A 13,852-nucleotide genomic window follows, 5' to 3' on the forward strand; every position below is an offset into this window, starting at 1 on the left:
ATTGTTATTGGAACAATATAACATTTTAATTGGTCAAACATTAATGTTATTAGAACGATCGATATAACATTTTAATTGGTCAAACATTTTTGGGACGGAAGTTGAAGTTTTTCTTTTAACCTTTGCCGTTAATTTTTTTTTTTTTTTTTATATATAATCAGGGTTTGATGATAAGTGCATAAAAAATTGGAATTTTATTGAAGGTTGCCAAAAAAAAAAAAAAAAAAAAAAAAACGTCTATAGTGCCAGAGGACGGGAAGGGGAGTGGGGGTTCAGAAATTGGAATTGGTGTGCTACGGGAGAGGGGTTCTAGGGGTTCAAGAAACAACGTAGAATATCTATATATATAATTCTCTTCTGGGAGCCGTTAGAAAACAAGCTGCAAGCGCCTCCTTGCAGTCCCCTCTCTTTCTCTCTATCACTATCACTACCAACCCCACCCCACCCCCACATTGTCTGGTGAGCTGTGGTCACGCTAAATGTTTACAAAGCTAAATGTTTACAAATCGTAGAGCCGTGGAGCCGGGTTTCTATTAGGGGCAGATAATTTAGTTCGATTTTAAACTTACAGGAGGTAACTAAGAAATAACTAAGAGGAGGCTGCTTTCACGGGGGGGGGGGGGGGGGGGGGGGTGTAGGGTCGGGGTTAGGGGAAAGGGGGGGGGGGGGTTAGTGTTTTAAAGCAAATATTTTCAGTGGCAGCATTGGTACTGTCGAATTCACAAATTATGAATTACTGAAAAGTAGAAAATAAAACAACTAAATAGCGGCGTATGATACGCTGCGGGTCGGCTCGTTCTGTATAATAATTGGCTGCCAAACTGAACACGGCAAGCTAAGAAGAGGGACAATGGGTAGGGAAAGGAAGGGAAACCGAAGGATATCATTCAGATTTAAACATTGTCCATTTATTTATTTTATTTTATTTTATTTATTTTTTTTTACGTTTTTAAATACCTACTAGAATACCCGTCATCCGTTGGATAACTGTGGGTTTCGGGGGTCATCCATCAAAAAACATCACGTCTGTCACTCAGAGGCATAGCGACCCTTCCCGGCGCCCGGGGACAAAGTTTTCGATTTGAACCCCCCCCCCCCCCCCCCCCTCAAACTTTTGATGTGCACCCCCCCCCCCACTCAAACTTTCGATTTGAACCCCCCTCAACCTATCAATTTATTTTTCCAAACCATTTTGGCGCCCCAACATATGTCCCCCCCCCCCTTCCCCCCCTCCACCTCCCCCCCCCTTCCCCCCCCCCCCGCCTCCCCTCCCCACCCCCCGCCTCCCCTCCCCTCCCCACCCCCCCGCCTCCCCTCCCCTACCGCCCCCCCCCTCCTCGGTACGCTACTGCAGTGTCACTTATCGTCACAAAAAACAGACCCCACATTCAAATATATGTTTTTTTATCTTTTAAAAACACCGAAAACACCGATTTCGGACTATCCCTTCATAAACTGACGTCACAGGTGACCTACTCAACTCTACTTCACCTGCCCAGTGTCCTGCCAAGTCTCAGACAACATGTTTTTATCGTTTAAAAAACAATTCCAGCCGAGCATGTATCTGACCACACTATCCTTTCATATGCTTAGGACAAAGAAACAGATGAACTCTACTTCACCTGCCCTGTATCTTGCCAAGTTCAGATAGGCAACGTTATCATTCACATCTAAAAAAAAAATTGAAAAAAAAAATTTCATTGACATATTGGTCTAGAACCCGTGCCTCCTGCATGAGAGCTGACTACGCTACCATTTTAGCTATTTACTCGTGACGTCACAAGTGAATTTTTATACTATACTATGTGTCTCCTTATGCAACTTGATTTACGCGTATAGATTCTAGATCTAGATCTAAAAATAAGTCTAGTAGTACTAACTTTCAAATTAAATTTTATCTTAAATAAGCCAAACAAAGATTTATATAAAATAATTAAGGCCTGAAATAGATTCTAGATGTAGAATTTACATTGAATCTAGTGACCTACATCTAGGCTAGATCTAGATCTAGATCTAGGCTAGATTCATAAATTTCCTTCGATAGCTGATCTTTAGATCTAGAGAAATTTATCGTAAAACTAAATGAAAAAGACAGTTGAAAATTGATATAAGTGTTGGAACGTAATAAATACAGCAAACGGACGTATTGTTAAAGTTATGACCGACAGAAAATTAGATTTAGAACGCGTTAAACTTTTGAATGGGAACACAATTTTCTTCAATAGACGCCGCCATTTTATTGTACTAAAGAGTAAACAAAAACCTGTGACGTCACGGTCCCGCCGAGTCTAGTGGCTTTTCAAATATTTTTAAAAAAAATGGGTTATTCTGCGTAGGAATAAATCAATAAATTAATTAACGTCTTTAAATAAATTTGTGATCAACAGTCTGTCTGCATTAAAAAATTATTCTCTACCTGCATACCATTTTACAGCTTTCCAGATAGAGTCGAACATATCACAATTTTCGATCAGGCAAACAAACAAATAAATATTCAAACATGTAAACAAACTTGACTTTTAGTAGTATATAGATGGATATACACGATTTGCTGACAGAATTTATATTTAAGAGAATACTTTTGATTTTAAAAAAAATGTTGATTTATTTTAGAATTATGGTGAAGTGAGAGTTGGCGGGTGAATAATGGGGTTGTTGGATATTTTATTTAAGGGGGAGGGGGTCAAGAGTCCCCAGTTGAGTAAGTTTGTATGTCAAGTGTGTGAGAGGTCTAAACAATGTTCGAGTGTGTGTGTGTGTGTGAGGGGGTGTGAGGGGGTGTCCTTTGTAGCGAGTGTATCGTGGAGGAGTGGGAGGCGGGTGGTGGGGGTTCGAATCTTGACCTACTTCAGATGGAAATCCCTGGTGTGAGTAAATAAACATTTGTTAATGATGTTAATACGTATGCAGACGTGAGACTTACGCGGAAGGAAGGGGTGAGGGAGTTTGCATCGCAAATGGCACTTTGTTAGCCCTTATTTAGGATAGTAATTAGCCCCAAGATAAGGCACATATTAGCCCTTTATGTAGGATAGTAGTTAGCCCCGAGATAAGGCATAATTGTAGCCCTTAAGTAGGTTAGAGCATGCTAGCTCTTATGTAAGATATTAATTAACCCCGAGATAAAGGCATATATTAGCCCTTTATGTACTGTAGTAGTTAGCCCCGAGATAAGGCATAATGTTAGCCCTTATATAGGGATGAACATCCTATCCTTTATTTAGGGTAGTAGTTAGCCCCGATATAAGGCACTTTGTTAGCCCAATCGCTTATTAAAATATTTCCATACGACCGTTATTAATTTTTCTTTTGGTGCGTCTTGTGTGAGTGGATGAAAGACCTAGAGAGTTGTAAGGGACACTACTCTTAATAATTTTTTTACCAACTTAGCGAGTACTTGTGTTGCAAAGTGCGTACATTCACCAGAAGTGTTTGTTGGCCTAATGAATGAGGTTATTCTGTACAGCCGGGAAAACCCCCTCTCTCATAAACCCTCCTAAACCCAACCCTCATCCGACGGCAGGATTTTCGGAAACTCCCGCAAAAATAAACTCAAAAGAAAGAAACAACATTGGGATTAGGGGAGAAGCGGCAGGTTCGTATTGCCGGGAGTCTTCCACAGTCGAATGTACCTAGTTGACCTCGAAATAGAACACTTATACAGACAGCGAAAGGACAACAAATAAATGAAAACATTTATTTTACGCTGAAATGCGATCTTTTCGGATTTTTTTTTTTTTTTTTTGTTTCGCGAAAAATACAACGAAAGGAAGGTAACGGTGATAGTAGGTCAACGGCGACAAAGAAAGGTCAAGGTCGGGGTCGAAGCTACTTTTAAGTACAACTTGGCGTCTGCAGCGGTCTAGACTATTTTGACTGAATTATGGGGGGGGGGGGGAGGGGGAGTTAAAAATGTAGGAATCATTAACGAATTTTTAAAAACAAAATTTTAAAACAAAGGCGCTTAATTTTAAAAAAAAAAGTTTCTTTTTTTAAATAATTAGAATGGAAGTTTGAAGTTTTCAGGGTAACCAACTATTGTAAAAATATCCTTCCGGGCCTGACGGTCACTAGGGTGAGGTGAAGTAGAGTTAATTTGTTTTTATGACCTCGGCTAGCTACTCTTACTCTCCCTACCAAGAGTCAGGTACACATTAGAGCTGTGTGAACTCAGGTAATGCCTGAAACAGTTCGGGTAAGTGCTGGAGGCTCAGGATAATAGTCAGGGTCTAGTTGAACCGTGAGGAATAACAAGTCCGCTGGAGTCAGCAAGGAGTCACTAATCAGTAATCGTTCGAGAGTCACACTTCGGGACCAGCTGGAGTTGAGTCAGACTTGAGTTTGTGCAAACAAGGAGTCGCTATAGGAGTCAGCCAAGAGTCACCATTACTGCCGTAGTTGGACTGGTTTAAGCTAAAGTCTCCAGAGTCAGTCAGCATTTGTGGCATTTCACCAATCTTATTTTTAGTAAACCTAACAATGACTTTTTTTTTATCTTAAACATAACAACACGCGATCCAAGAAAATCACAACACACCATCCACCAATAAATTGCAGATGAGCCCGCAACTTTATTTATCATAACAAACTATTTAGTGTTTCAGCTTTTTCCCTGCGCGCTGTTGACGGATTTAATACAAAAAATCTGGCAAAAAAATGGCCGATCATATTAAATGCTGACGGGACAAAAATTTTGTATTTCTACCGCCCGATGTACTAGATCTAACAACACCGCAATCCTTCCTTATCAGCGGAACTTTTTTTTTTTAATGCGATCTGCTGAATGGTACAAGAGGAGAATGCGTTAGGTTACAGGTTAGTGTGTGTGGGGGTGTGTGAGGGTGGGGGGTGGGTGGGTTTGTGTAGATCTCTCCCGCCCCATTAGCTCCCTCCCCGCCCCATTAGCTATCTCCCCCCCCCCTCCCCTTCAAGATGATTAGAACGTAGGTGTACACTCACGCAGGCTGCACAACGTGGGGGTCAAGTTCCGTAGAGTAGCGGCATCTTTAATGCCGGACCTAACCCGGTGAGGTGAGGGGGGGGGGGGGAGAGAACTTAGGAGAGGAGGGAACGGGAAGGTGGGGAGGGGGTGGGAACCTCCCGTGAACAGGAAAAGACAACTCGTCATTTATAATCAAAACAACGGTGGTAGCAGTTTGCTATTTTTAGGGATACCTTCGTTTCCTCGACAGGGTTAATAAAATAAATACGATTAATCCCCTCCCCCACCCCAAAATACTGTTCAAAGAACTGACAAGTAAGGGGGCGGGATGGCTTAGTGTACTTAGTAACCTCCAAAGTTAAATTTAAAAAAATTAAAAAAATTAGTAGCCTTGTCGTTTGGTCTAATGACGTCACTAATTAGAGTAGGGTTAATGCACTCTTACAACATGAGTGGGTCATCTCGTGCTCACGCAGTAAACAAATAAACAAACGCTGACTCACTTCCACACACAAACATCTGCCGCTACAACAAACGATGAGCCTAGACTTATGCCGGGTACTCATTAGAGCTGGACTTGCAGGCACCATGACTTTGTCAAGTGTATTCGATAAAATGGGCTTAGAAAAATAAAAGGATATGAAGAAGGGCTGAGATTTAAAATTAACATTTCGACCCCCCCCCCCCCCCCCCCCTCCATCCCTTAACATACCCCAGTCAAGAAGACCATCTTAAGAGCAATATTTTTGGATATTTAAAAAAATATTGTTCGGCTTTACGCAAACAATTTTTTGTGAACTAAATTAATGATTTAAAAAAATGACGTAATTAATTGACGTAAACACATGAGATGACCAGGTCTTGACCTTGTTTAAAAAACCGTGCACGCATATGTCAGCGATGACGTCACTGTGCATGCATAAACCCCTCTAGCCACCACCCTAAACCCTTACCCCCCCCCCCCTTTCACCCCCACCCCTATCAACCTTTTCCATAAAGCACGACACTTTTTAGAGTAATCGTACCTTAGTACAGCATCCAGAGTCAGTAAAACAACGGCACCGATATCTAAAGAAAAACGACTTTATTTTTTAGTTTTTTTTATTAATACGAAGGGCTTGTTAAATTATACCAAAAAAATTTAGATTGTTTTGTTGAAAAAAAAACTAGTGGAATAGATAGACATAAATTGGGGGGGGGGGGGCGGGAGGTGTTAGTATACGAAGTATCGGAACCGTCATGCCAATTTGTCCAACCTTCACACACCGACCGTTACTTTAAAAAAAAAACAACCTTGATTGGAGTAATTAGTGATCACGTGATCAAAGGAATGGAAGGGCGGGATGAGGGAGGTGCTACCCAGTTCGATAAAAAAAAATTTGAAGCTCCTTTTTATATAGTTAAACCTTGGTAAAACAGCTATTCGAAGCTCCTTTTTATATGGTTAAACTTTCTTTAAACCGCTATTGGAAGCTCTTTCTAACATAGTTAAACTTTAGTTGGGAAGAAGAGACACAGGTATCTAGTAACATTCAGAGCTGGGTGGACATAGCAGGGACATAGCAGGGACATAGCAGGGGCATAGCAGGGGCATAGCAGGGGCATAGCAGGGACATAGCAGGGGCATAGCAGGGACTTAGCAGGGGCATAGCAGGGACTTAGCAGGGGCATAGCAGGGGCATAGCAGGGACATAGTAGGGACATATCAGGGATATAGCAGGGACATAGTAGGGACATATCAGGGATATAGCAGGGACATAGTAGGGACATATCAGGGACATAGCAGGGACCTACAAGCCCGACAGTCAAGTCTAAAAAATTTATTTACCTTCAATTGTGATTTTTTTGGAAGAGTTGCCGAACGGGTTAAAAGCCTCACAGACGTAGGTGTACGTCCCTCTCTCCCTGATAATTTGTGCGATTGTCAGGGTGCTCCTGGAACACAGATGTTTCTAAAATCAGTGGTCATGACATCAAAGTGTGACATGCTTACTATGGGAACCTAGTGGTGGAATTTGTATGCGAGTCTATGTTATTGTTAAGTTTTGAGAGATTTTGTCCTAGGTATTTTCTTTCCTTGAGAGCTTTCGTTTGGAGCATTTTCTATGGGTATAAAACATGAGTATGTATATCTGTCTAACAATATATACATCTTCTCTCATGCTCTCTTATTATCTCCTTTTTATATATACGTGTATGTGTGAGTGTAGTAAAATGTCGATGTGGATGGATGGAGATGGTGGAGGTCGTAGGTGTGGTATTCTTCTATGTATATCTCTCCCCCCCCCCCCCCCATTCTCCCTCTCTCTCTCTCTCTCTCTCTCTCTCTCTCTCTCTCTCTCTCCTCTCTCTCTCTCTCTATATATATATATATATATATATATATATATATATATATATATATATATATATATATATATATGCTATATAAAATAGTGTTAACATGTGATTTGTATCTACTTACGTTGTTTTTTTTAACTTGTGGTTCACTATTTGTCCATTGTGCTTCCATTGAACGACAGGCTCAGGGAAACCTTCCACGTGACATGTCAGCTCAAACTCCCGGTTCACATTGACTGACCCGACTCGTGATATTTTGGATATCTTGGCTGGTTTCGCTGCAAGTCAGGAAGTTTCAAAAGTTAAAAAATATTCCATCAATAACGTGTGTGAAAGTAAAGTTTTCTTTTTGAACCTGGGGCAAGTGAAGTAGAGTTCACCTGTTTCTATGGCCTTGGATATTTGAAGTTTTCCCAGCCGACTTTACTTTCCCTAATGTTATGTACCTATTGGAGCTGGGTGGACTCAGGGACATTCTACTGAATTGAACCCGGATTCGAACTCGAACCTTTGTGCTAGCAGTACAGCTTTCTATCTCTTCTCCCCCCATGGGTTATTAGGTTCAAAAAGGGAACTTAAGTGATAACAAATTAAATTTGGAAAAAAAAATGACCAAATTTGTCAGTTTACAAAAATTAAGGTCAGGGTAAGCTTTAAAGCATGAGGGGAATAGGGCTGGTAAGTAGGTCACCAACCAGTTCTATGGCTCATGCAGGTTTTATTGAGCCGTAGAACTGGTTGGTGACCTACTTACCAGCCCTATTAGGTCAGGTATGTTGTGTCTACTACTGGAAGACTCAATAACCAACATCAACATTAGATCCTGCTAGTAAAGAGAAACTTTTCCTGCTAGTAAAGAGAAACTTTTCCTGCTAGTAAAGAGAAACTTTTCCTGCTAGTAAAGAGACATTTTCCTGCTAGTAAAGAGAAACTTTTCCTGCTAGTAAAGAGAAACTTTTTATTGCTAACTAAAAAACAAGTCCTACAAGATGCAAGTAAATAATTACCTTCAACAGATATGCTTTTGGCTGTCTTGCCGTGTTTAGTGGTGGCTTCACATGAGAGGGTGTAGTTTTCTTGACGATTTATATGTGATATGTACCTTAACGTCAAGCTGAAACACAACAGGTTCGATGTGTAATCATAAAGGTCAATTGTAACAACACACAACACATAACACACAACGCATAACACACATCCACAACACACAACACAACACACAACACATAACACATAACATACAACACATACACAACACACAACACATTAATGTAGGCAAAGAAAAAAAAACTTACATTAAAAAAATTTAAAAGACATTTAAAAAATACTGATGACTTATTTTAGATCACATGACCACGTCCACCCATGATCACGTGATTTTTTCCACCAATCACTAACCTCTTTCCATTATTCGTTTTTAATACTTGTCCATCTTTGATCCAGGTTAGTGTGGGTATAGGGAAAACATTTGTACTACATTCTACCTCGATGTGCTCAGCCTCTCCAGGTATAGACCGAATCTCTATCTTAATAACTGGCGGCATCTCTGTGAGAGGAGAAAACCAAGGTGGAATTAAGTGTAGCGGGAAATGGGGAATTAAGAGTAGGGGGAAATGGGGAATTAAGAGGGAAATGGTGAATTAAGAGGGAAATAGGGAATTAAGAGGGAAATGGGGAATTAAGAGGGAAATGCTGAATTAAGAGGGAAATAGGGAATTAAGAGGGAAATGGGGAATTAAGAGGGAAATGGGGAATTAAGAGGGAAATAGAGAATTAAAAGGGAAATGGGGAATTAAGAGGGAAATGGGGAATTAAGAGGGAAATGGGGAATTAAGAGGGAAATTGGGAATTAATAGTAGCGGGAAATGGGGAATTAAGAGGGAAAAGGGGAATTAAGAGGGACATAGGGAATTAAGAGGGAAATGGGGAATTAAAAGGGAAATGGGGAATTAAGAGGGGAATGGGGAATTAAGAGGGAAATGGGGAATTAAGAGGGAAATGGGGAATTAAGAGGGAAATGGGGAATTAAGAGGGAAATGGGGAATTAAGAGGGAAATTGGGAATTAAGAGGGACATGGGGAATTAAGAGGGAAATGGGGAATTAAGAGTAGCGGGAAATGGGGAATTAAGTGGGAAATGGGGAATTAAGAGGGAAATGGGGAATTAAGAGGGAAATGGGGAATTAAGAGGGAAATGGGGAATTAAGAGGGAAATAGGGAATTAAGAGGGAAATGGGGAATTAAGAGGGAAATAGGGAATTAAGAGGGAAATGGGGAATTAAGAGTAGCGGGAAATGGGGAATTAAGAGGGAAATAGGGAATTAAGAGGGAAATGGGGAATTAAGAGTAGCGGAGATTGGGGAATTAAGAGAATGAAATGGGGAATATATTTGAAGGCGAGAAACAAGTAAAATATCATCGCAATTATATAATGTAAAGATAAGCAATCTGGGAATTTCGTAAAGGAGACAATGATAATAAATATAATGATGCGATACTGGGTGATCAGGGGTGGGGGTACTATATGTTGTAAGGATTAGAGGGAGAGGGGCTCGGTGGGTTTGTGGGAGGGGCCTTGTGGGTTTTAGTGGGTGTTGTGGGGCTCAGTATGTTTTGTGGGACTCAGTATGTTTTGTGGGACTCAGTAGGTTTGGTGGGGCTCAGTGGGTTTTGTGGGTAACATCAGGTGTTGTGGGACTCATTTAATCTGAGTTATACCGAATTCTGGATATTTTTTTAAAAGTGCAGTGGGTTCCGGGTGAATTAAAGTCCCCCCCCCCCCTCCCCCTAAACCTCTGCTGGTACCGAATGGACCCAAACGACAAAATGTCCAGTTACCCCTGATAGAAATGTCGTGTCGCTGTTCACCCAGGATATTGCTGGCTGTGCAGGTGAAGTCCTCGAACATGAAGGCTGTGCTAGGCTTGGGGTATTTCAAGGTCACGCTGGGCCGTAGTTGATCTCTGGGGTAACAGACATACAAACACGTTGGTGAGCACTTTAAAGATAGGTCCCTGATGTGTACACAGTTAGGTCCCTGACGTGTACACAGTTAGGTCCCTGATGTGTACACACTTAGGTCCCTGACGTGTACACACTTAGGTCACTGACGTGTACACACTTAGGTCCCTGACGTGTACACACTTAGGTCCCTGACGTGTACAGACATAGGTCCCTGACGTGTACAAACATAGATCCCTGACGTGTACAAACATAGGTCCCTGACGTGTACAAACATAGATCCCTGACGTGTACAAACATAGGTCCCTGACGTGTACAAACATAGGTCCCTGTCGTGTACACACATAGATACCTGACGTGTACAAACATAGATACCTGACGTGTACAAACATAGATACCTGACGTGTACAAACATAGATCCCTGACGTGTACACACTTAGGTCCCTGTCGTGTACAAACATAGATACCTGACGTGTACAAACATAGATACCTGACGTGTACAAACATAGGTCTCTGACGTGTACACACTTAGGTCCCTGTCGTGTACACACTTAGGTCCCTGACGTGTACAAACATAGGTACCTGACGTGTGTACACACTTAGGTCCCTGAGGTGTACATACTCAAGACCCTAACAAACATAGATCACTGACATGTACAGAAAAACAAGATGTCAGTTAAGACTATATATATTTCCCTCAATAAAATAATATCAACTATTGTTTAAGTTTGATTCAACTTTCGAACAGCTGCGTGGTAGCTTGATTCAGCATTCGAACCGAACAGCTATCAGCTTTTTCGTGAGTATTTTGACTCAACTTTCATACCAGCAAAGAACTTTCGAGCATCCTGACTCAACTTTCGAACAACTGACAAATTTTGAGCATCCTGACTCAACTTTTGAACTGCTGATTTTGAGTATTCTAACTCAACTTTCAAACAGCTAACCAATTTTGAGTATCCTGACTCAACTTTCGAACAGCTAACAAATTTTAAGTACTCAGACTTATCTTTTGAACAGCCTAACCAATTTTGAGTATCCTGACTCAACTTTCGAACAGCAACCAAAGTTCTAACTACTCACCCCTTCCCTTTATTGTCTTTTAGCACCTTTCCCCTGAACAGCCATGCTATATAAGGCGTGGGGTAGGTGTCGGAGGAACACATCAGCTCAAACGGATCGGTGTCTTCCTCTTCCGTGATCCTCTCGATGCTGATGGAAGGCGCTGGAAATACATAGTGGGAACTAAGTTTTACATTTTTTTTTCCTTTTTTTTTTTTTCTTTTTCTTTTTAAACTAAGTTTTAAAAACCGTTGTAAACAGAAACTTAACGAAGAGTTTCATCAATCAACAGACTCTTACAGATAATTTTTAAATTAAAAAAAATTGTTTATTTCTTGTTGCTATTTTAAATAATATTATATTTGTTTAAATTAATAGTTACTTAAGTTACTAACTAGACAATGATTTTTTTTTTACCGTTATCGAGAGTTTGAGCAGTCTCAGCAAGTTATGTAAGCGCGAATGTATTACATTTTTAAAAAATATATTATTTCTAATTTGATTCGCTTATATTCAAATACTTTATTCTACGTATCTAGTCAAAAGTTCAAATAAAAACAAACATATTTTTTTCATTTATTTTTGATTACGTCAACGTTAATAAAATGGTCCCATGTATTAAAGCTAAAGACATCAGCACTTTTTTAGGTTTTCTAAATTTAACGTCTGTTGTGTTCTGTACTTTTATTTATAAGCACTGACGGCTACATTAGGCAAAACATGATTCCTGTCAAACACTGACGGCTACATTAGGCAAAACATGATTCCTGTCGCGTTGATTGATGAGGTTTTTATTTTATTTCAGGAAGATTAATTATGCCAAAAATTATTGAGTCCGATAAATAGTTTTAAAAAGTGTGTTAATTTGTGAAAGTTAGATGATTACTTTATAATTAAACAATTATTTGAAATGGTAAATTATTCAAAAGGACGACGGTAACTAGAAATTGTAAGATGACCTAGTGACCAGATGCGTTAGATGACCTAGAGACCAGATGACCTTAGATGACCTATAGACCAGATGTCGTTAGATGACCTATACAACAGATTACCTTAGATGAGCTATAGACCAGATGACCTTAGATGACCTAAAGACCAGATGTCATTAGATGACCTATAGACCAGATGACCTGAGATGACTTATAGACCAGATGACCTCAGATGACCTATAGACCAGATGACCTTAGACGACCTATAGACCAGATAACCTTAGATGACCTACTTGAAAATGAGAATGTCTTATTCGCCTTGCCCAGCACGTTCTCTGCCACGCATGCGTACAGATGTTTGTTGGTCAACTCGCTGGCCTTGAAGGAATGGCTGACTTTGGATAATGACACCTTGACCTTGACTCTAGAGAGATGTTAAAATATCCATAGAGAATACAAACTATATATATATATATATATATATATATATATATATATATATATATATATATATATATATATATATATATATATATATATATATATATATATATATATATAAGTGTGTATATTTATTCATATATTTATTCATATACATTAGGCACTTCGAAATAGTGAAAAACTTACTTTGGCTTTTTCTGTCCTTTAAATTTTTTACCATCTTTTAACAGCACGAGACGGGGGGTGGGGTAGCCCTCCGCCGTGCACGTGACTTGCACCTTTGAGGGGTCAGAGGTGACGGTTTTAATGACAATCTTCTTTTCTGACGGCGCGAACGGCACTGAAAGCAGAAAAAAACAAACGCGTTGTTGTTAGTGGTGGTGTTAGACAAGGTATAGGGCGTTCATTACAGTGGCGTAACAAGACTGGGAAAGAAAGGGGGGACGGGGTGACACTATATATATATATATATATATATATATATATATATAATATATATATATATATATATATATGAGATCCAAAGAGAGATCTATTTTCAATAACTTATACATTGTCTGAGGTTTTTTTTTTTAAACTTTATCGTTAAGATATTATAATTTTGTTTTTACGAACACATGCTTTTTTTCGTTTTAAAATATGTATATGCAAAAAAAAAACATTTTTTTTATCTATATGCGTGTATTGATGCAGATAAGACACACAGATAGGCCATATATAATTCATAAGCTTACTTAAACACTGCCCCCCCACCCCCCACGATTGAAGCTTATATACACATATGCACATCGCAAGATGAAACCGACATTACTTGACATTTTCAAGTGGGAGTGTGGCATATCGAATGAATTATTTTCATTATTTCTAATTAATTTAAGCATGTTTTCAAACACACAAACACTCACACACACACATTATTTAAATCTATCGTTTGTATTACTAAAATATCCAATTATTTATTCTGGAATCAGCTAACTGTCAGTTAAGTACAAATGGGCAAGTGAGAGACCAATAGAGCGAAACACATTGAAACCTCACCAGCAGTACCTTAGGACTATCTATTCAACATGAGATGGGTGCAATGCTTCTCATAAGGTACTGTAGAATTTAAGATAGATTTAAATTATTAATTTTACCACTAGCTAGTTGGTTGGTCAAATAAGACGTTGGTAATGCCC

General features: G+C 39.6%; 1 protein-coding gene across 3 annotated transcripts in view; it reads right to left on the reverse strand.

Moving 5' to 3' along the window:
• The window catches only part of LOC131950005 (hemicentin-2), a 64,381-nt gene that overhangs the window by 14,341 nt on the left and 36,188 nt on the right, over positions 1-13,852 (reverse strand). For all 3 annotated transcript variants that reach the window (XM_059311997.1, XM_059311998.1, XM_059311999.1), the window contains exons 2-9: positions 12,861-13,014; positions 12,527-12,657; positions 11,326-11,467; positions 10,120-10,244; positions 8,681-8,828; positions 8,290-8,396; positions 7,407-7,560; positions 6,771-6,877 (exon numbers count right to left, since the gene is read on the reverse strand). In XM_059311997.1, coding sequence (XP_059167980.1) covers positions 6,771-6,877; positions 7,407-7,560; positions 8,290-8,396; positions 8,681-8,828; positions 10,120-10,244; positions 11,326-11,467; positions 12,527-12,657; positions 12,861-13,014 — 1,068 coding nt within the window. The remainder of the gene's footprint in view (positions 1-6,770; positions 6,878-7,406; positions 7,561-8,289; positions 8,397-8,680; positions 8,829-10,119; positions 10,245-11,325; positions 11,468-12,526; positions 12,658-12,860; positions 13,015-13,852) is intronic.

Source organism: Physella acuta, unplaced genomic scaffold, assembly GCF_028476545.2.
Source record: "Physella acuta isolate Inbredline_101_S28 unplaced genomic scaffold, ASM2847654v3 ptg000727l, whole genome shotgun sequence".
Classification (NCBI taxonomy): Eukaryota; Metazoa; Mollusca; class Gastropoda; family Physidae; genus Physella; species Physella acuta.